General features: G+C 41.7%; 1 protein-coding gene across 4 annotated transcripts in view; it reads right to left on the reverse strand.

The window, feature by feature from the left end:
• Ntrk2 (neurotrophic receptor tyrosine kinase 2) overlaps positions 1-21,497 on the reverse strand; it is a 352,936-nt gene extending 331,439 nt beyond the window's left edge. For all 4 annotated transcript variants that reach the window (XM_077797810.1, XM_026410618.2, XM_026410617.2 and 1 more), the window contains exon 1: positions 21,225-21,497. In XM_077797810.1, the coding sequence (XP_077653936.1) occupies positions 21,225-21,436 (212 nt within the window). In that variant the 5' untranslated portion in view covers positions 21,437-21,497. The remainder of the gene's footprint in view (positions 1-21,224) is intronic.
• Positions 21,498-24,492: the final 2,995 nt, after the last annotated feature.

Raw genomic sequence — 24,492 nt, forward strand, 5'->3', positions numbered from 1 at the left:
AATGGATATTCACAAAGAATCACAGCCTAACAACAACTGGTAAGGAAAAGGAAACTTTTTAGGATAATGTCCTGCATTTTATCTACATAGAATTATAATAGGAAATAAGAAATAGTCACAACCTTACACAATGTCAATCTCTGAGAACTGAAGCTTCCTAGAACAGTCCAAAAGCCCTGGGCATTTAAGTATTCAAGAGCCTGGAGACTAAATGGTACAGTATGAAAGAGAACTAGTTTCACCTCTTACTAGGCCCTGTGCCTCAACTGCTTTGTTTGTAAAATGGGATAATAATAGAAACTGCTTCATGAGGTTGTCAGAAAATCAAGAAAATTGGTCCACATCTAAACACTTCAATTAATGGTGGTTGTTATTTAAAAGGAGCAGAAGATGACATTCAAGACTTAACCTGGTTACTAAGTAGATGGTAAACCTAATCTCACTTGGCTGTCAGTGCCCACATCTGGACTTGATAATGTCAACATTTCTCTTTAATGTACAAATTATAAGAGAAATTCTCCAGAATATTATGAATAAAAAACTTACACTCTGTATTTTTCTCTGAAAGTTTATAGCATCATTCTTATCTGTCTCTACTAATAAGGAGAGTTCCAACAAGTAACACCACAACTAACAATCAGAAAAACTAATCATGGAAAAAACAATACTCAAGATCTTCAAAAAACACCTTCGTCTTCCTCAGGACAATATAAATAATTTGACTGATTAGCATTTTCTCCCATGCAGATTTAAGACTTGAGCTGGGCACAGTGGTGCACACCTGTAATCCCAGGGGCTTGGGAGACTGAGGCAGGAGGATCTCAAGTTCAAAGCCAGCCTCAGAAAAAGCAAGGTGCTAAGCAACAGTGAGATCCTGTCTCTAAATAAAATATAAAATAGGGCTGGGGCTGGGGCTCAGTGGTCGAGTGCCTCTGAGTTCAATCCCTGGTACCCACCCCCCGCCCCCGACACTGAATAAAACAAACAAACAAAAAAAGATTGGACACCAGTCCAAAAATAGTGTGATGGGTAGATTTTATAACCAGAGTACCCAAAAGTCACAGCAAGCAGCACATGGTCCAGATATCATCAACAGAGCATGTTTTTCTTATGGTACTCATTAACATTTAAAATTGGAAAATTTTCACATTTTAAATATCTGAATTTTCATGTTCTCTTTTTTAAAAAAAGTCTACTACAGCGAACCAACACTTTTTTTCTGGTAACCATCAGTAGGAGCTCAGTAGCACTACTGATAGGGCTTTGGAGCACTGGCCTTGGCTATTTCACTGGCTTGTGGAAAGATTTTATGACACCTGATTTAATTCTTGCTTGTAATTTCCTCTGTATTCTCCTACATTGATAAGAGATGTATAGAGATCCCTAACACGAGTCTCATCAGATAAAATGACACAGAAACAAGGAAAAAAAAACAACCACTCACTTAAAAAAAAAAGGTGACTTCTATTTGTTCCTCTGCTTTTGAAAAGGAACAAAAACAGAGACATAACCAAATAGAATTCCACAGTTAATATGGTGATAAATATAATCTCCAGGAGAAGAAAAAGGTGGATGTTTTGGTGACAATTTTTTGGTTCTAAATAATTAATTTAACATCATTATATACTTTATATTAGATCTCAAATTTTTTGATAGCTCACACTAACCTATCTCAGCAAATGGGTTATGTACACAGGCAACATGATAAGGTTAAATTAAACCATTAAGAGCTTTAGGACAGAAGTGGTCCTAATACTGAACTACCGTCAGGAATGTGGCTTAATACATATTGGGGGTTGGTGAAATCTAACATCAGTCAATCAGAAACCACCAGAAGCATACGTGAGCTCATTCAGTCACTTGGAGTATGCAGTGCAGCTAATTCATCGTGGCAGGCTCAGGAGGATTGGAGGCACCACAGGAGCCTGAGGGAGCTTTTCCTATGGCCAGGGAAGCCTCCTGATCACACCTGCTCCTAACTGCTTCTAGGCCAAAATCATCTCTGCTGCTCTGTGGGGTGGCACTCTGGGATCTCATTCATTTGTCCAAGTTCTGGGCAGTCACAGAGGTGCTTTCCCCACATGCATGGATCTGCATGCTGGGACCTCTGCAGCTCATCTTCGTACTCGAGCAGGGTGGCTTCCACCTGGATGAGCACGTAGGCTGCGCTGCTCAGTCTTTGTACAAAGATGTCAGCCCTACCATCTGCTTGTCTGGTTTGAAAAGGGAATAGCCAGATCTGCCTTAACCAGCAAAAGAGACAAAAAATTTCCAGGCTCTGGTCAGAAGAGATAACCTCAGAGATAACCACTTCTATCAAAGCCTAGTTCAGCAAAGGACACGTGAGGATGGGAGCCTGAAATCCTGTGCTGAATCCATTCACAACTGGTAATGGGAGGTTAAACTCTGGGACCACTTTGGACTTCTCACAGAATTGATGTCCTTGTCACTTCCCCCAGTCCTTACTGCCTCTTTCAGGAAGAAGAAAATGAAATCTGCTTCTGCATTTTTCATAAAAGCTGTGCACTGCATCACTCATTGTCCCTGCAAAAGAAATTCCTTTCAGTGCCTAGTGCCAGACAAAGCTGGTTCCTGTGGAATTAGTAGGCATTCTCCTTCCTAATAATGAGTTTCTCTTTTTGCTGCCAGGAAGTTGAAGACAAATGTTGGGTTCAGTTACAGGAACTATGTCAACCATTAAGGGTAGCTGGAGTTCTGATCTTCTTTTCTATTCCTTATACCCACTCATTTTTACCCTGTTAACCTTATTATATAAATTGGTTATCTTCAATTATTCAAATACTAATGACAAATTGTCACATTTCTAATATTCATTCAATAAAAATTAAATAGCCATCACATATAATATGCTGAGTTGATAGAATGACCTTATGGTTATTTTTCAGAAATGGGTTAGCAAATAATTTTATATATAATCTTTCTATTTTTTTATTTTTTTTTTTACATTTTAGAATTAATGCTTATGAAAAAAAATGAAACTCCAATCCAACACATAAATTATCTGTTTTCTAAAAATGCCTTTTCCTCTTTCCCTGTTATTTCAGGCAAACCAATGTTCTATTTATGAGTCGTAAGGAAGAACTGCCAATGATTAGCCTGAGCTGTAAGAATTCTGAGAAGCATTCAAGTCAGTACAGATCACAACAGAATACAGTTTTGAAAGCTCTTGGCCTGCAGTCAGGCCAAATCATTCCATACAAAGAGAAATTTTGGAACTGATATTTCTGTTCCAGCTTCAGGATAGATCAAGCACAGCACAGAGAAAAACGAGCATCAGGCATAACATCAAGAAAGGAGAACAATTCAAGTGATAAAAGTTTAGAATCTTTATGAAGGTCTGTTTTGATTTTGGCATAATTTTTCAGCCAGCATTTACAGGCAGTGGGAGTAAGAAAAAAGATATAATACAAAGGACACTTCCAATTTTATCTTCAGTGTTTCAGTTCTCATGTTAACTTTTATCCATCTTTTTTTTTAAAACGTTACTGTATTTTTTATACCTTTATTTATTTATTTTTATGTGGTGCTGAGGATCCAACCCAGTGCCTTACACATGCTAGGCAAGTGCTCTACCCCGAGCTATAACCACAGTCCCAACTTTTAGCCATCTTTATCGAACGCTACAGATTACTTTCTTTGGAGCTAAAGTACAAAAATGCTAGTGGAAAGGAATCCCAAGTATAAGTGGTTGTGTAAGGCCACAATAAAGAGTGTTATTTTGCAGAAAGGAAGTGTGAATGCATCTAAAATTCCTAAACAAATCCCTTATAAAAACCTTTAACTGGGGCTGGGGATGTGGCTCAAGCGGTAGCGCACTTGCCTGGCATGCGCAGGGTGCTGGATTCGATCCTCAGCATCACATAAAAATAAAAAATAAAGATATCATGTCCACCAAAAACTAAAAAATAAATATTAAAAAAACCCTTTAACTAAAGGGACATGCCATCATTTAAAAAGACACATTTTTGAGGTACATGGAGCACTCACATTCATGGAGAAAGTAGAAGAGTATTTGTAGGGGCTGGGAGGAGCTGGTATAGGGAGTCAATGCTTAGAGTGTACAGAGTTTCAGTTTTGCAAGATGAAAAGCATTCTCAAGTTGGATGGTGGTGACAGTAGCCCAGCATGTGAACCTACTTAATGCCACTGAACCATTTTTAAATGGTTAAAATGGCAAATTTTATGTTTTGTGTATTTTTCCACAATTTTTTAAAAGAAAAAAATTTATATTTTCTAAAAGCCTTGCAACTAAAGAGTGAAAAACAGTACTAAAAGGGGAAATGGAATACAAACTGATTACTTCCAGAGTCCAGAAGAACTGCTGGTAAACAACCTGACAAATGAAATGGACCAGGACTACTGAACACACCAAAATTGCAGAACAAAGGCTATGACCTGAGTAATAGTGGCTAAATTTGACTCATGATTGCTCAGCACACAAATGGTCACTACCCCAATCAACTAAGCACACCAGGTCCTACCAGACAGGAGTAACATGTAAACAAGCCAAAGGGCACACAGGAGAGCCATGGGGAGCAGACCCCCTTTACACCTGTCCTCAACCACAACACCTGCTCAGTGCCAAGCACAAGGCAGATTCTTATGCTTTTCAGTTTTCCCCTAGCCTAAAATAATCTGTTCTCCCTCGAAACATGCTTAGGGCAGACACAAAATGAAAACTAACAGTATAGTGCAAAGTGTGTCTCCTACCCTGCTACATGCATTTCACATGCATCATCTCAATTTAACTGAAGAAATTCAAAGAAGAAGGCTTTCTTATTCCCCCTTTTTCCAGATAGGGAAGCAAAAGCCCAGAAAGCTTTGGTAACTCATCCAATGTAGGACAGGCCACTTACCCTACTCTTCCTAAGGAAGTTCATACCACAGGGATAACTCACCTACACAAACTCCCAAGGAATACAGAAAATGAATCAGTCAACCAACCTATGCATGTCACCTTATACTTGGGATTCCTTTCCACTAGCATTTTTGTAGTTTAGTTCCAAAGAAAGTAATCTGTAGCCTTCAATAAAGATGGCTAAAATTTGGGGCTATGGTTATAGCTTGGGGGTAGACCAAATAAAGTCCCCTAGAGAGAGGGACCAGGCAGTGCAATGGAGGACCCATCTGGACATCCTGGCAACCCCCACTGCATGTCTTAGGGTGCATAACGTGTGCATACCCTGATTCAAAAAACCATGATAGGCCAAAACTACCATGCCACAGAGGCCATACTGATAAGGTGGAGGTCTATTCTAACTGGATCACAGAGCCCTAAGCACTACAGGCATGGGCCCAAGCACTGTGAAGGCTCTCACTCTGTACTCCTTCAGCAAGTTCCTCCACATAAGGCAAGGAAGAAGTGCAGAATGCTCCTGCCTAAAGATCACACCCTCCCTTCTTGACCAGGTACCCAGGACCCCTGAATTCCTGCTCCCAAACCCTGACTCCCCTCCTAGAGCCTGTGAAGGCCTTTCCTTTGTGTCTATCCTCCTAAGGGTATATATCATGCCATGGACATGCACATCATTAGGCATGCATGATGATGTGGGATAAAGGCAGAATCCAAGGTTGCCACCTGTGTTAGTGTTAATGGAGTTCAGCTATGCAGTTCGAACTGTCCGCATGCCTGCATGTGAGGTCTCTTGAGTTATTAGGAAAGAGAAGGGTGAGACGATCCAACTTGGAGGGCTTCTATTTGTACCCTTGAAATAAACTGCATAAAAGGCATAGAAGTAGAAGTTGACCTAAGTCTTATTACACAGAACCCAGAAAAGTGCCAGGTGAGAAGACATGCTCAAAACATATCTGTTGACTGATAAATGAATTAATGCATCAATCAATCAATCAAACAAACAAAGCACATATAAACAGTTCCTATCTGCCATTTCAGTTATCCATGAGAAAAGATGTCTTTGCCAAAAAAATATCTGTCACCTCTAACTATACATGTATAGATATATCTAAAATTCAATGACTGGAGAATGAGAATCAAATAAATTCTAGGGTAGGCTGGGTAAGTAAAAGGCTCAATGATACCCTCAAGGCACCTGGAGTTCAACTCCAGAAGACATTTTTATTGGTGAAAGAAAAATCCCCTGAAAGAATAAATAAACTAGTTAAGAAATTAAATACTAGAGGGCCACATAGAGTTACCATGAAACCCATGATTCAACCCATAATAAGACTTCTCTCATTGCAGTTAAACATTATATGTCAGTTCCATAATACCAATTCCTTTTTAAAAATTTGACTTTCAAAATACATATGAAATCTAAATCATTTTCACTTGTATGTCTATTATGAACATACTGCATTGTGTAAACATAAACAAACGGATGTTATTGATCTCAAAGGAGGATTATCTTTTTGGATTATTCAACACAATCTGTTCACCTATAGACTCCCCCACTCTATTTTTAAAAGCCTTCCAATCTTGTAAGTCTATCAGTTGTTTTATGATTAGTTTTGCAAACAACTATCAAAATGTTTGAGATGCCTAATAGTATTAATTATTATAAATATAAAGAAAGCCCCATAAAACATTCACAGGATAAGCCCAATGCATTTTGACAGCAAAGGAACAAGAGTATAAGTATCAGATGGTACATTAAACCAGCAGCGACACACAATTTCTTTTACTCCTGATGTTTGCAGTTCTTTGAGAAAAATGAACAGCCTCTACCATCCATACTACAAGAAGGATAAATCACATCTGAAATCTCACTTCAGCATCACTTTTTATGTGAAGCACTATAAATGCAGTCGCAGGGAAAACTGCAATTGATCCACAAGGCTATCCATTATTGGCTATTACAGGACAGAAAAGGCACAAATCTTTCTCATTAGACCTATTTGTTTGTTGGAGATTGGATGTCCCCAGAATGATTCTTTTCCCTGGATTTATCTCTGTTGCTGCGCTAGCCTGTTCTGCATTTGTCTTCGTCTGTTTGCCCTCATCCTCCAACTCTTCTCTGTCCCTCCTTCCTGCTGGATACACAAGCCACCTGCCTCATCAAGGCTTTGCCTTTTTTCGTTTCCACATTGATTGATTTCTTACTGTACATGAACCAACTCTGTGCATTTTAATTCTATGGTGGTTATTTATATAAAATCAACATTTTAACCTGATAACTTGAGAAAGTCATGCCTAAAGACTTACATATTGATGACCCAGCAGCCAACTCATAAGTACTTTTATTTGGAATTCTATGGGATAGACTTAGATAAGTGTGGGGAGTGCACTCCTGTGTGTATATGCTGTATATGTGCATAATGTGGAAAACTATGACATTTTGTTAGGTTTTAGGAAGGAGGAATAAACAAGGCTCATATGGTCCCGAACTTCATGCAGTTTATATCCTAATGATCTGTACAGACAGGTGCACATACATGTACTTAGTATACAAAGTGACCTGCATAGCAGAAAAGAAACATGGGACTGCTATAAGAGCACATGGTGGAGGGGACATAGCCCAGATACCGAAGAGAGAAGAAACAGCATGGGAGCTGAGGCCTAAGTGACAAGCAGGAGTTAGCCAGAGGTAGAAGGCAAGGGGAAAGTTCCAGGCTGAGGGAATAGCCAATGCAAAGCCTCTGAGGTAAGTTAGAGTACAGCTCAGGGCTGAAAGCCAGGGTGGCTGTATCAGCATTGAAGAATGGTAAAGACAGAAATATGAGTTTGGGAAAAAAGCTTTGAATTGGAAGACACAGGGCTTATAAGACTAGTTAGGTTGCAGCCTTGCCCTGTACAAATGTAATGCTATCTTAATTTAAATGACCAATATAATATGGAGAGAGCTAGGCAAGTAGTTTCCGAAAATCATATGAAAAAATCACCATGCAATAGTTCTGAAAAATTTTTAACACTGATGATAAAATTCATACTCCAAGTAGAAAAAAATAATAATCATAATAAGCTTTAGGAGAGAAAAGTATAGTACTAGGATATTAAAAAATTGATTAATATAATAAGACAGATCCCAAAACAGGCTCAAATACTGATGTAACCAAATTAGTAAAGGAAAGGTACAATTAAGTAATTAATAGTATTGAAATGACAGGTGCAGTGGCCCCACACCTGTAGTCCCAGCTACTCTAGAGGCTGAGACAGGAGAACTACAAGTTCAAGGCCAACACGGGCAACTTAGCAAGACCCTGCCTCAAAATAAAATTTGGGAAGCTGGGGGGTTTTCTCAGTGGTAGAGCACTTGCATTGCATGTGTGAAGCTCTAAGTTCTATCCCAGCACAACAATGAATAAGAAGGAGAGGGAGAGGGAGAGGGAAAGGGAAAGGGAGAGGGAGGGGGAGAGGGAGAGGGGGAGGGGGAGGGGAGGGGGAGGGGAGGGGGAGGAGGAGGGGAGGGGGAGGAGGAGGGGAGGGGGAGGAGGAGGAGAAGGAGAAGGAGAAGAAACATATAAAAATTTTAAAGGACTGGGGTGTACTTCAGTGGTAGAGTGCTTGCCTAATCTACAAGAGGCCCCTGGTTAGATCCTCAGCAACAAAATAAAAAAGAAAGGAAGAAAGAAAGAAAAATAAAAGAAAGAGATGAAGGAAAAGAAATAGTTTTGAGACCCTTCATTGGCTAATCAGTTACCTTGGGGAAAGATAATAAAACAATTGTTATATCACCTCTCGGTTTTAAAAATTCAAATGGAATAAAGTTTTAAGTGCAAAAACATGAAATGGTAAAAGCAATAGCAGAATTTTTAGGAAACTCGTTTTATAGACTTAGAGAAGGAATACTCTTCTTAGTCACATCTGCAACATAGAAACAATAAGGGAAATAGTTAAGTTTTACTTGAAAAACTGAGTCAGTTTTACAAGAAGAGAAGGAGGAGAGTCAGAGAGGAAGGATGTGGGGGGCATAGTATAACCCATAATTGACATTAGTAGACATGAAAAATTCTAGGCAAAGGACAAATGTTCCTACTGTTAAAAGAGACTTTGTGTCAATTTTTTAAAAGGCCACGATAGACCTATGGAAAAAAATAAAATGGCTAAGTGGTATGACAATCTGATTTACTAAAAAGAAATACAAGTGACTTACAAATATATAAAACAGGTTTTCAATCTGCATCAAAATTATAAAACTGCAAAATAAAAAAAAAAACCTGAGATTACTATTTCTCAGGAATCTGATTGACAAATGTCAAAGAGTTTTGGTAATGATTAGTATTTACCTACTTGTAGAAAGCAAGTGCTCCCAGTTTTAGTGACAGAATAAAATTATTTGACATCTTTGCAAGACAACTAGGCAGTATCCATCAACATCACGAACATCTCAAAAACATCCTTGCAATTCAAATTCTACGAACCTACCCTAAAATAAAATCACACAGGTATACAAGAACTTGCCCACAAGGATGTTCAGTAAGAAGCTGGTTAAACAAAGCAGTCTATTCATTCTATGTATGTGCAAATAAGGCTGGTATACATGTGTTCATGTAGAAACAGTGTGTAGATATGTTAAGTGAAAATCTATCAAGATGTAGAACAGTGGGTATAGCATGCTCTTATTTGTGTGTACACACACCAAAAAATAGCTATCTATGTGCTGTGTATGAAAGTAGACTATTCTAGAAGGAGGCACACAAATTAAAAACAGCAGTTGCTAGTAGTCAGGAGGGGCTGAGGGTTGAAATATGTGGTAAAAGGGAAACTTTTCACAAGACATTCTGTATTGTTTGCATTTCTTATCATGTTCAGATATTTCTTTTTTTAAAAAAAGTAATTACTAGTAAAATTCCATAATAAAATGAATGCATTTCAGAGAAAAGATGTGCAAAATCACTCTAAAGAATGTAAAAGGCTCCCAGGCTTGAGAAGTCTTGGCTAAAGGCACTAACCTTTCCAAAGAAAGAATGTGTCAATCAGAATTGATGCTGGGCAGTGAATAAAGGAGAGAAAAAGGAGTGTCCATCCAGTGGACATAGGTCTGGGCCAAAGTACTTCAAGTTCTACATTCCCTTTGTGAAGGCTCTCCCATTATGGAGATGGATGCCTCGGGCAAGCTTAGCTTAATGCCACTGAACATTTTAAATGCAGAATTAAATGCCCTTGCTCTAATTCCAAGATCATCAAGCAAGCTTCCAGTTATAATTTATTCTCCTTTATAGATCTGCTAGGAGAAAGAACTGTTATGCTGATCTGTTTCTTTGGGTCCATGTAATAGTTATATGCTTATTTGTATAGCAATACGATGACAATCTGGTTTTATTTTTAAAAAAACTAAAAACAAACAACAATAAAAAATAAACTTTGCATTTTAAGAGACAGGAAAGGAGTCCCAGGGCAATTACAAACAGTGATGTGATGGGATCAGCATTTTTAAAAGACCACTCTGACTACAGGACTTAGAGGCTGGGATACAAACTAAGCTGTTGCAGCATTTTAAGCAAAAGATAATAGTGGCATAAATTAAATCATTTTTATGTATGTACTCATTTGATGTTTGTCCACGATTCCAGACTGTAAGCTTGGTAAGAAAGGGCAGGGTTTGTCTTTCTCACCATATCCCAAGTACTGAGCACAATGTCTGACACAGAGAAGACCACAATCAATATTTTTTAAAAAAGAGGGAGATAGGAGGGAGTGGGGAAAGAAATGAGCAGTAGAGATAAAAAGAAGTGAAGAAAACTAAGGAATGTTAAGGAAACTGAATTGACAAGACTTGATAATAAATACCGGGGTTAAAGAGAGGAAAGAGTCAAAGTTTCTGGTCTGTATTCCTAAGTGGATCATGATGCCATCCATTACAATAGGGAATGTTGAAGATGGGTTTGGGGCAATGACGATGAATTTAATTTGTAAATGTCAAATGTGAGACACTATCACATATCTAAGAGGGGTGTCGAATAGGGAGTTGGGGTGGGAACCCCAAGACCAAAGGAAAGGAACATTTCAACAGGAAGTGAGAAATGAAGCCAAGCTCTGCTAAGAAGTCAAATAAAGATTAGGACAGCAGAATATACCTCATGAAGGTCTTTGGGGACTATGGTGGAGTGAATTTGGTGAAGCAGTAGAGTGAGACTGGATTAGCAGGTGAGGAAATAGACTTGCTGAATACTGATCAGTCTTCCAAGATTTAGCTTTGAAAGGAGAGTGGAAAAGGCAGTGACTAAAGAGAAATGTGGGGGCGGGGGGGGGGAGAGGGAACAGTGCTAAAGGAAAATGTTTTCAAGATGGGAGAGACCTGGTCCTACTTAAATGCCAATCTTTAGATGTTGAATGATAGAAAAAAAAACCCTGAAAATACAGGGGAGGCAAAAGAAAATAAATAAAATAAAGTTCAAGAGGATGAGATCTACAATGGAGGTAGGGTGTTTAACATAAGTTAAAAGATCCTCCAACTCTCCAATTCCTTCCAAAACAAAAGGAAGGCTGAATGCAGATATTTGTAACTTACACCAATGCAATATGAGTGGATGTAGCCACAAGAACATCAAAAATCATCTGACAGAAAGAAAACAATAAAACTCAGTTGGGTTACTGCTACCATAGATAGTAAGAACTGGGGGATTGTACACATCCAATCTACATATCAATGCCTCCCACTATTCAGATGTGTATGCATTCATCTCTTCCACTAGATACAAGCTACTCAGGAACTTTTGGCCTTGGTGAACTATTCTATTTGTCTATAGCATCCCAGTGTCCTCTCTAACAGTCGTGGGATTGAACTAATGTTTGCATGGTTTGATTTAGATGGCTGCCAGCCCATACAACAATCAGGAAACAAGTGGCAAATTTTTCCAACCAGGAAGAAAAGAAAACTTGATCAACAGAACAAGATTTTGATCTCACTGACATCTTCTGCTGATGTAGGCCAAAAAGGTAGGCCAGTTGAAAACCTACCAGAGCTTCATCAATGGAAGATGGCTAGGCATGGACTAAAAAAAGTTGCTAACAGACACACAGTGGTGGGTGTTCGATAAGATATGAACATCTGAATTAGCTGACACAATTGCTTAAAATGCAGGTACATGGTACATGTTGAGAGAACTATCTCCAAGAAAAAAACTATAATTTGTTTCTATTAGTGGGAAACCATGGAAGTGCTGCTGCCCAGGATGGATGATGGCTGAGGTGAATACTTGGATTTGGAGAAAACCCACAGGCCATAATTCTGCTGCCTAGCCACAAAGAACACTGGAGCAGGTTCTGTTGAGGTAGGCGTGAATTCCAGAACAGAAAAGGAAACACTAGTGTCTCCCCACCCAGGGCTTCTTTCAGTTATATCAGATCCCTGTCTCTTGTCACCACTCTGATAACCTTATTTAAGCCAGGTTCAGTGAAACAAAGGTGGTCTACTTATATGAAAAGAGCCCACAAGATTTAGAAACATCAGTGACTGACCGATTTGGACCAACAGGGTCTTTTAGGGTTTAGCACCCATCTAGTTCCTAATTGCCAGGATCAAGATGAGGACACACGGGCTGGTGAGGTCAAGTGGTCATCCAGGATCCCAGGGCTTAATACTGCTGGAATATGGATATGAATCTTGGATTAGTCCATTTTCTGTTGCTATTACAAAATATATGAGGCTGGGCAATTTATATGAAAATTTATGTGGCTCATAGTTTTGCAGGGTCAACAGCAGGGAGTGGCCATTTGTTTGGCTTCTGGTGAGGGCCTCATGGCATCAATGTAGAGGGGAGGCAGTTGTATACAGAGAGGCAAGTGTGTGAGATGGAGACAGAAGGAAAGCTAATAGGCTTTATAAAAACCCCACTACTTTGGTATATAACCCAGTCCCACAAGACCTAACTCATTCCAAGATCTAACCAAGTCTCTCCAGAAAGACTTGAATCCATTAATGAGGGTGGAACCCCCATGAGCTAATCCCCTTCCACTAGGTCCCACCTATTAAAGGTCCTACACTTCTCAACAGCAAGACACTGGGGATGAACTTTCCAGTGCATGAACCTTCAAGGATAAACCACATCCAAAGTATATCAAATTCAAAATCCCATCTTCCTGTCCAAGGCTCTGTTCAGTTATAACAGGTTCCTATACTTTGTCACCTTCCTGTGTTAAACTCAACCAGCTCAAGTTCAACTAAATCAAAATACCTTAGTCTTGGTAATTAAGAAACAACAGAAATGTATTGCTCATAGTTATAGAGGCTGAGAAATCCAAGATCAAGGCACCAGCAGGTTCAGTGTATGGTGAGGACCCATTTTCCAAAGGCAGCACCTTCTAAGTGTGTCTTCATGTAGCAGAAAGAACAAATGAGCTCTCTTGAGCCTCTTTTATAAGGTAACTAATACCATCTTTGAGGGTGTCTCCTTTATGACATAATCACCTCTAAAGATCCCACCTCCCAACAGCCCTGCACTGAGAATGAAGCTTTGACACGTGAATCTGGGGAAGGGGGAACACAGACATTCAGACCAAAGCACCGGGGATGGAAGAGAAATATCTAAGGAACAAAACCTTTTACATCATTCTTTGAGTCTGGGTAGTAGAGGTGCAGCTTTGTAGGCAAACAGGGAGAAAACGAAAAGAAGTACTCTGGTTTGGGGATGAGTTTGTTTTTGAGACACCGACTTGGTTTTCTTTTCTTTTTACTTTTTTAATCACACCTTGCTGGGGCATTCAGAGGTCATCGGGCCAAGCTGACTCACCCAACATCCCCACTCCTGCACACACCTGACACAGAGGAGTAAGGCAAGACCAGGGATGGGGAGCAACTCACCCTACAGTGAGCAAGAGTCAGTGTGCCAGACATAGGACCCTCTTCTCCCTTACACAAAGGACTCTGGGACACTTAAGTAGAAACAGCCCCTGCTACAAAGCTTCAGAAGATAAGTTTAAAAGATCCCATCTTTTTAAATTGCACTACTATTTTAGAAAGTTTTAGTACCCCAAATTCTGGTATCTTTTGGTTTAGACTACATTTTTTCATTTATGTTGAAACCAATCAAAGAATCAGAAGATAGGCACAATGGGTCTCTGAACAGCCAGGTTGGCTAACAAGGTCGATGCACTAACACTGACATACTTCACTCAGAGGAGACATCTCATCAGGTCCCTGCCAAGAGAACTCCAGAACGACTGAAACAAAATCAAGAGTAGTTCAAGGAGGCAAGGCTTCAATTATTAGGAAATGTTTACAATTCAAGATAATTAAGATAAAAGAAGCACATGGAGTGGAGTTTTATCATAGATTTATATATTCATAGACACATGGTACAAACACAAATAGCCTTCTGGATGTGTGGGTATGTGTGTGTGTGTTTTTAAAGGATTCTTCGGATGTCAAGATTACAAGAAAAGATGAAGTGCGAAGAAGTAATTGGTCCTCATTTACAATAAAAGGACCCTAAATCGTGTGTGATTGATAGTTTTATTCTATAAGATGCAAATTTACTCAAGGTACCCAAATTATGTCTTTCTTCAAAAAAGTGTAACAGATTGCAAAGGAGCTGAGTAGAAGTCAAGGGGGGTGGGGAATGATGGAAGGAAAAAGAATGAGGTGAAGTCCCAGCCCACCTCCTTCCCACTGCCGCGATATTTATCTGTGGAAATTTATTTAAATCTCCAGATCTCTCTTAGAATTGCCTGGGCTCTTGAAGTCAAATTGGAGCAACTAGAGACAGATCTCTAAGTAAGACACTAGATAGAGTACTATCCCTAATTACGGTCTGCTTGACCAGAAAGCCTCAGGCAAACCAACTAACCTGACAGTCCCTCGGAGCTGTCAAGTCTGTCCCACCTACTTCAGAGTGAGGTATTAAACCTAAATAAGTAGATCCCTCTAAAGTACCTTTTGGGTCCCAGGGGAGAAGCCCTGGCTGAAACCAGAGGTATGTCTCAGAAGTGTGTTCTTACTAGAAAAGTTATGGATGACACACAAAACGGTAGCTGAATGAATTCTGGGTTAATAATCCTGAAGTCTGCTCATGGGCTCAGGTGCTGAGATCAATTACTAATCTCAGGGCATGTGGGAAGTCAGGGGGAAAAAACAGTCAGGAAGAAGTAAGTGCTCTGTCCTGTCCACAGGTTTTTCATAGGAGCTAGCAGATATTGTGAATTCCTCTATTCACATAACCACCCCTGGCTGTGGCAAAGACTCCAGAGGAATATCAACCAACATTCCACTCTGTGTTCTCTACCCTCCCTTCAATGCCAATCAGTCAAGATGGCACAGCAGGCACAAAGTTAGTATCCCTCACTGTTGCCAACTCATGAGAGCTTTTTCTTGAAGCCCAATTTTTGTGCAAGAGTTGCCTAAAGCGGAACATTTAAAATTTTTTAAAAAATCATTTATAGTAAACTAAGCTTCCTGTGCAAATTTAAAGTCATTGCTTCTGCATCCGTGGTTCATGCACTTTTTATAATTACTGTGTCTCACACAATGATAGGTCTGCACACATTTAGCCATCCTGTGCTTATCTTCCCTTGCTGAAACTTGTCAAATGGTGCACTGAAGTTAAGACACTCACTTTGAGGACAAGGAATAGAGGGGATGGACCTAAATTAGAGGCCATAGCGATCTGTGGATTCTAGGAAAAAGCTTCTAATCCCTTCGAGACATGTAATAAGCCATCGCCTCAGGCAACTCTCTCACTGTCCTAGGTTTTTGCAAAGAGGAGGTTGGAGCAGATCATTTCTAAGGTCCTCTTCTTTCTGAGGTCCTGATTTCGAGTGACCCTTCTGAACAGTGACCCTGTGACCCTGGGCTTGTTAGCCCCTTACTAGCATGCCACCAGCCTTGTTAGCAGCTGTCACTTAAAATGACACAGTTTAGGGAAGCTCAGAGCAGGCACTGAAAACATGCCCATGCAGCACTATAATACCAAAGGTGTTCGAATTCACATACTTCCTGACTCTGAGCACCATGAGACTCCTCCTTCCTTCTCAGCTAATGTACATACTTCAGTATCTTTCTAGCTGAAGCCTCATGGAACTTCAGAGCCAGGAGAAAAGTATCTGAACATCAAATCCAAAGCTCTCGGTTTACATCTGACCAAAGGCAGTAGGAGGCTATTCAAGAACAGGCAGCAAGTTGGAGGTATCTTTGGGACATTCTCCCAGGTCACATGGCTCCAGGTTTCCACATTTTTATTTATAAAATATAGAGGAAGAATAAAGACAGAACTTAGTGTATGTGCATTACTTTTCTTTGGAGGGTTTTTATAAATAAAGGAACATTCACTCATTCTCTCTCAGATCAATATTTATGACTTTCCAGTCCTTTGGACACTCCAGAGAGCAAAGTAAGTGGTGAGAAGCACCCTGATTATGTGGGATATTTGCCTTTTTTAATGGAGATCGATCAGCAATCAAATGTAGAGCTAAAATTATCAGGTCACTGAAAGGCTCAGATCTCTGCCATTTAGGACTGGAGAGTAGGATCTGTGTTTTAAAATAGCTTGACCAAGTAGATTATGAAGATGATAAATCAACTATTAATAAGCCAAGATTCAGGTTTTTTTTTCCTCCTCTCTGTCATACATATACATTAAGCAAGTAAAAATTTGGCATGCCTAAATATCTCTCCTCCAAATCCTCCTATTGATCTGTAGACATCAAGATGGAGTAAATATTGACATTGCTCCTAGGGGCAGAATAGCCAATGCCACCATCTACCTAATACTTTTTGAACCTACAAAAACTCTAGGGAAGTAGTAGTGTCAAGTTAGCCTGAAGATAATGTCAGTGTACACTATTCAATAATAGTTTGATAATGTAACTTTCCCTAACAGGCAAGATGAGTAATGATGAGTAATAGGTTAAAACAAGGGATACTTTCTTGGTACCCAAGGCAAGAAAGGAAGGAAGGAAGGAAGGAAAGAAGGGAAGGAGGGAGGGAGAGATGGGGGGGAAGGAAGGAAGAAAGAAAATTCAATTCCCCTTTTCTAGCTAAACAAAATCTCTAGGTTTTATACTCCTACAACCTAGATATGGTCAAAGAAATCATAGAAAATGTTTGTAGGGAGAAAGAAACCTCAACTCCCAGCTGTTCAGCCAACTCTTCAACTCAGAAAACATCTTTACAAGAAAATATTGAAATAGTCACACAAAGACATTTATGGGGGTAGAAACAGTGAAGGATCTTAAACAGACCTGAACTCAGCACGAGGGAGCTGTGACCGCATTGCTTCAACCTTCCATTACTTGCTTGTAATAACATATAACCCAAGCTCTTCTCTTAAAGCTAGCGCTCTGAATTCCCATAAGGAAATATCACTTTTCAGAGAAGAAAAAAAAATCAAACACATTTTCCTCTACAGTCAATGATGGGTGATGGAAGGGGGAGGTGGGAGAAATAGGGTCAGAAGGGTTACTGGGCTTTTCCATTGTTTTGCCCAGTGTGACAAAAATCTCCATACTGCAGAGATTAAACTATGAAACTAAAAAGGCTCCAAATGGTTGTGCTGTGCTGAGCTGAAGTCTATAAAATACTTCCACTATGAAGACAGCATATTTTCAACTCCAGCTTGAAAGTTGTATTAAATAATGAATGATGTAAATTAGACTGCCTTATTTATTAACAAGTCTAGTGTGGCTTATGTAACCACATTTAAAATGTAAATGCATGGTTCTTAAGAGCACAAAAAACACAATCCAAAGTTCTAGAATCCCCAGTGGAAGAGCTCAGAAGTAAACATCAGAGTAATAAAAACTGATGCTTTTCACTAAATCCTTGTGAATGTCAGGATTTTTTTTTAAGTACAATTAATTGCAATGGCAAAGCTTATTAAAGAGAAAGGCCAAAATCAATGTATTAACAGCATAACATTACAGATGTTTCACCAAGCCAACAATAAATTGCCCATAGATGCTCTGATAATAGAAGCTGCAACTTCTATTTATGTTGTACTCAGAGAAAAAAATATATAAGCCTCATTTCCAAATATTATCCCCAAATTCCAGAAGACCATCCAAGAAATTCACAAAAAGATCCCCTTCGACCTTCCTAAAACATGTGAAATATAAAATGCATGTTTTATCCAACAGTGTGGATATATTTAACACTACTGAACTGTACACTAAAATAAATGGTTAAGACTGTAAATTTTATAGTATGATTTTTACCACAGTAAAAAAAAATCCATAACTCATTTTAACTAAGCCTTTTACAATTTGGTTGAGACAGAACAAGTCCTTTGCAATCCACTTTGACACTTGATACAACTGGGACTTAAATGACCAATTACATAATTCCAAACACAAGCTTCACACTCTTGAATTCCACTCACATGTGACACTGGTATTGTCTTTAACGTAGCACTGTTGTGGTACAACCATTTCCAAAAAGCAGGAGCTACCACTTAGCAATGTGATGTTGAGCAGGCATGATATGAATCTATAGATAGATATAGCTCCTTCCATATCACTTCACTGTGTAAAGAATTTAGGAGAGATACTGTGAGGGAAAGATTTTTAACAAAACAAGTTCAAGCAATGACTCTGACAACAAAATGTCAGCTTAGTTTGAAATATGCATGCAAAAACAAAAGTGTCCTACCTTTTAATTAATTTATGCACATATTTTTAAAATGTTCTGCCATTGACTCCTTTTGAGCCCTAAGGGCACAGTGGTTCAATATGTAAATACTAAAAATACATTATTTTAAAATGATCTGTTAAACTGCAATAGCAGGTTCTAATGACAGAGTGCTTACTTACATTATTACATATTATTATTTTCAAAAAATAAAAACATGTAACTTCAGTTACACACCAGTGAGCCATAACTTTAAGACAGGTCATTTTAGGAATATCAGTGCATCCAGTGACAAAATTTTAAAAATGTATAATTTGGTTCCAACTGTAGCTGGTATCCACTGGCCAAGAATTTCAAAGCTTTTCAAGCAAATATTAATATGTAAGAAAAAGAGAACAGATGGTGTCATATAAGACTGAGCATGAAACCAGCTCATCCGCTAATGTCATTTTGAGATCAAAAAGGCAGAATTCAAAATAATTTCCAAACAAGTATTGTGATACATTTTACAAATAAATACACCAGGGACCAACTGACTGGACTCTACCACAGCTGAGGGACAGAGTAGACAAACAAACCTTCTCCTGGATCTCCTTCTCCCTGCCTAATATTACTAACCCAACTCCCCATCCTGAGCACAGCCCTGTATGCCTCTCAACTCCCCCAATCCCAACAGGTGTTCAAATCAGAAGGGGAAAAACAAAATTAGAATATATACGGGAATGCTATGATAAAATGAATGACTGTGACAAATGCTTTAATAAATATTATAAAAATCCACTTTAAAAAGCCTAAAGGTGGGAACCTACCATCCTATATTAAAGAAGCAACAATTGTGAGAACAAATATAAGAAAGCTCTGCCCAAATCTGTTGACTTCATATATACATTCAGGCAATTAAGACCTCCACAGTTGAAATTATAATGTTTTTAATTTAAAGATTGTTTTATTTTCTTCTTTTCAAATGATGGACTTAAAAATATTAAAGTGAAAAAAAATTAAAGTGAAAAATCCATCAGCCAGCCAGCCATACCTCACTTCTTTCTTCCAGTGTACATCTACCACCTAATACAGACTTCAAAAACAATCACAAAGAAGAAAACTAATATCTAACTGTACAAATGTACTTTCCATGGTCTCCTAACAGTCTGAGAGGCTCTGAATTCCATATGGCCTCCTCCATCTGACTATTGACACCCCATCTCATGAAAAAGACAAAGGCCACAGGCTCTTTGGACCAGCCTGGTGAGTCTCCACCAGTCCAGCCCAAGGCCAGTAAGGTTGGGGCCCACCCCCTTTTCCTCTCCCCACCACCAGCTTCTGCTCTCCTTGCCAAAAAGATTGAGATTCTGGCATCCTGGATTCAGCCCCACGGTTGGTTGCTCCCGGCATACCTTAGCTATGCCAGGCCTGCACATTCCCCTCTGCTCTGTTGTCATTTCCTTCTGCCCAAGCCTTACAACATGAGCATCACCAGCAGAACAGGCAACAGAGACTAGAAAGGTCTCTTACTTACATTAAAAAAAAACAGGTTATCTCGTTCGACTACGTTGGCAGAAACATGGATGTGCCTTTGGGTGTGTGGGGGAGGGAATGCATGCGCACTCGCCAACCGGAAGGCCACAGCCCAAGCCCTACTTTCAGGGCTGCCTATCTCAGTGTCAAACACTGTAAAGAAAACCGGGAGAAACTTTGCCTTACAATCCTCTACACGGATCAGGAGAGGTGACCTAGGAATGCTAGAGAAAGGACTGGTGAGTTCTTGCTTGCTAATGTATTTGTCACAAGGCATCCAAAGGGGAGAACAGAAATACATAGCTCTGCTTCTCCATCAAGCCAGGACAAGCTATAACATTTCCAGAGCCACAGGGGTCCAAGGCTAAAGTCAGCATTCATCAGAGTACTACACATTGCTTTATGATCCATCCCAGTTCTGGAAAATTATTCAATGGGCAATTAAGATTTATAATCCAAATGGTCTCAAAATCATATCTCTGGGAAGTCAAGTCCAAATTAAATCAGACTAGGCTTTTAGGCTTCCAACGATCACATTTTCTCTTTTGAGCGAGTGCATTTCAACACTCAGAACTTCTCCTCTTACAGATCATTTTCAAGGCCATCTCTGGATGCAATCTCCTAAGCAAAATCTGATATATGAAATGAAAAGGGAAATTGGTTAACTCCAAACCTCAGAGAAAGATGTTAAGGGAGAGACTTTCACTTCCTTCAACAGATTTCTTACAGTTAATTATTTTAACATCCTATCTAGTAAATATTACTGGAACTTCTCTAACCCAACATACATACAGCATTTTACAAAACAGAAGTGCCCAAATCTAAGTTATTGTATATGGAGTGTGTAAAGCACGCCCAATAAAGCTTTGAAATATAAAATGCATATGGAATTTACACAAAGAAAATATCATATACATTTATATTATTGATATATAATATAAAGTTGTGTGTGTGTGTATATATATATATATACATACATATATGTATATGTGTGTGTATATACACACACACACACACATATAATATATAAAACTTATTTTCAAGTGTCACAGTTCTCCCTGCCCTGGCAGCCTCAAGCCAGTGAAACAGATAACTGACAGATGACCCATCCCTGTTCTCTGACTTCTCCCCACACGTGGGACAATATTCCCATCCAGGACCTACCGGTCTGGCGGGCCTGACACCTATGGTCGAGGAGAAGAAGAAGAAGGAACAGCACTAGGAACTCACATTTCGGTGATATTCTCAGGGTCTGCACTGTTAGGCTCCAACCTTGGAAATGCCACGATGCCGGGAGAAGGGTCGTTGCACCAAATCCGAGAGGCAGTGCACTTGCAGGACGTGGGACAGGCGAGAGCGGCCCTCCAGAAGCCCACAACCAGCCAGCAGAAGCCCCAGAACCGCGCCATGGCGGGTCCATGCCACCTCGTCCAGGACGACATCCCCAGCGGCCAGTGCCAGCCCAAGTGCGTGTCCCTGCGCTGCACCCGCCGGCTTCCCCCTCCCGTGAGGGGAGGCCTCCCCTGCGCTCTCTGCCCTCTCGCCTCCTCGATGCTTGTCCAGGGAGCGCAGAGTCAATCGTATCCAAGGCTAAGTGTGTCCGGGGCTGAACGTATTCCACCGGGTGGCACAGTTCACAATGGCCGGGGCATCGCGGGCCGCTTCATAGGGGGCGCTACAGCCGCTCGGAGCTCCACGGTGGCCGCAGCTGCATGGCCCGGCAAGCCGGGAACCGGCCGGCGCCGCTCCCGGGACTCTCTGGGGCGCAGACTCCTTGCAAGACGCGCACGGAGATCTGGTACGCACCTCGGGGCTGAGGACAAATAGATACGTGTAAGACTAAGCGCAGGACCCCATTACCACCAACTGGGACACTCTCCCTCCGCGCTTGCCTCACCCCCAACCCAACCCCAGCCAGGAGATTGTGGATGGATAAGCGCCCAGCTCCGGCCCAAGAATCAACTTGCCCCACGATGGCAGTGAAGCCTCTATGCCATCAATGTGCCCATCCTCTCTCCAAGCCTGAAGCTGAGGAAGAGAAGGTAGGGAAGGGTCCTCGATATAGGATTCCATTGCACAGGCCGGGCGAAGGACCATTTAAAGAGGGACACGGAGAATGCCGGCGGCGATGACTCCGCGACGGGGGCCCCGAATGATGCTGCAGAATCCACCACCACCACTGGGTGCAGGGGGCGCGGGCAGGTGGCACGGCACGTCCCACCTGGGGAGCAGCTGCGGCAGCCACAGGGAGAACAGTGAGGGCCCGAGACGACGGAGGGCACTGTCTGCGCTGCTCACCCGGCCTCCGGCGCCTCACACCCGCCGGCAGTGCCTGGGTCCAGGCTCCTCCTGCCGCCAGGCACTGAGCGCAGAAAGCGCGAGAGAAGGAGCAGCAAGGCTCCTGATCCAACCCAATTCCGGGAGCCGCCGCCGCCGCCGCCTCTGCTACTGCTGGCGAAGTGACGTGAGGGCTGACGCAGAGCAGGGGCAGAAACTCCAGAAAATTAGTCTGAAATCCAAAAACACACACGCTCATACACATACAAACGCATAACACCCTCCAGACAAAAGCTACAGGGAGGGGAGGGAATCTGGGGGCGAGCGGGAAAGAGAGGCTTCGGTGCAGTGCCACTGGCCAGAAGCAGACAGCAGTAGCATGTGGGAGTTCACACACACGCGCGCACACACGCACACATCTTGGCCATGTAGACACGCGCGTGCGTGTGTGTGTGTGTGTGTGTGTGTGTGTGTGCTTTTGGCTCCAGGTACCTCTGAGATGGACCGTTTCTCCCGCTCAAAGCCTCCTGATCCCTAATTCATGCCGCGGTCTCTCCTACATTTGCAGTAGAGGCCGTCTCCCTCTTTGAAATGGAAACCGGGCTTGGTTCAGCTCTGAAAAAATGCGCTGATTCTTATTATAGGAATCCTCCCTTACCTCTCCCTCTCCGCTGCGTTTTCCTTTCCCACCCTGCCTAAAAGGAACAACCAGCTGTCCCTCAAATAAATAAAGATTGTAAACACCAAAACGTGTTCTGCATTGATAAGCAAGGAGCACTGCCCCCCGTTCCGGGCCACCTATTTGGGGATCGATGGTTTTGGAGGGTCTTCCTTTTGGTGCTTTTGCAAAGGGAGCGGAGTCTCCAAATGCAACTCCAGCTTTTATAAGTGATTCTTTTTCCTGCCGTTTTCTGCCATCACACGCCCGGGAAACAGACATGTGAGGGGAAGGGAGCGCGCCTGACGCGTATTGGGTTCTCTAAATGCGCGGCAGCAACCCTGGCCTGTATGATGTGTGGCGCCACATCATTTTCTCTCATTCTTGAACCTGGCAGAATGCAGCCACACCAAGATCGTGGCTTCACTCCCCGCTATGCCCACCTCCAGGGACCCCGAGCCCTGCTCCCATGCCGTACCTTGCGCGTGTTCGCGTGTGCGCGGGTGTGCGCGAACGCGTGCCCTGCGCCCGCGCTGCCCAGAGCACCATAAGCATTCAGCTACAGAGAAGCCCAGCATGGACAGAGCCTCAGGTTCTCACTACGGACAAATGAGGCGGTCCAGAAGGGTCGGGTGACAAACCGTAACTGCTCTGCGGACGCAGTTAAATGATGGCTGCTAGGCATTCGCAAGCCTTGTCTGAGAATCCTTCTTCCCATTTGCGGCTCCAGAGTCTGTTTTTCCGCAGTCATTTAAAAGGGAACTGGGAAAATGAACCGCAGTGCCTGACACTTCCGAGGGCTCTGGTGCCCCCGCGTGGGGAGAGAGCGCCCGGCACGCTCGGGTGCACCAGCCCATTGCCAGGGTCGCGGCGGGCACTGCGCAGGGGGCGCGCTCTGGCGCCAGATGCGCAACCAGCGGCGCCCTACGCGCGCGCGCCCCTGCCTGGCCGATGCGCGACTCGCCAGACCTCTCAAGAGTTTCTGCCTGGGAAAAAGGCGGGCGATCCTCCCCTTACGAAAGGGCTACGGGCTGGGGTCTAGTCCAAAACAGGAGAATGGTCACCGATCTGTCCGCAGAAGCTGAGGATGGAAAGGATGGAGAAATCAAAGGTTAGAATGAATGCTCAGATCTCCGTGACGCCTTAAATATTACAAGAGAACGAAAAACATCTAGCGGGGCTGTTATACAGACTCCGGCCACTGAGTGTAACCATGGGAATCCACGAACAGTACTCAAAAAAATTCGCTGCAGGCTGCAAAGACAAGGCCTGCAGGTCTACTTTCCCGCAGTGACTGGGCTATGATACACTGAGTGGTCAGACTGTGAAGTTCATTCCTCAGCTCAGCCTCCATCCCCTGCATGAGGATGTGCCAAGGAAGAGGAGTCAAAGGCGAAATCTCTTGATCCAATTCACACAGTAAAACTTAATCTGTCTTGTCAGTGTCTTTTAAGTGAAGAAGCCCTGTGGAATATTCATAGTAGAAGTCTATGCACAATTACCCACATCTCTCATATCACCCCATATTTATTTTCCAAAATGGCACATTTGTACCCCAGTGGC

The sequence above is a fragment of the Urocitellus parryii genome, chromosome 4 (genome assembly GCF_045843805.1).
Source record: "Urocitellus parryii isolate mUroPar1 chromosome 4, mUroPar1.hap1, whole genome shotgun sequence".
Taxonomy (NCBI): Eukaryota; Metazoa; Chordata; class Mammalia; order Rodentia; family Sciuridae; genus Urocitellus; species Urocitellus parryii.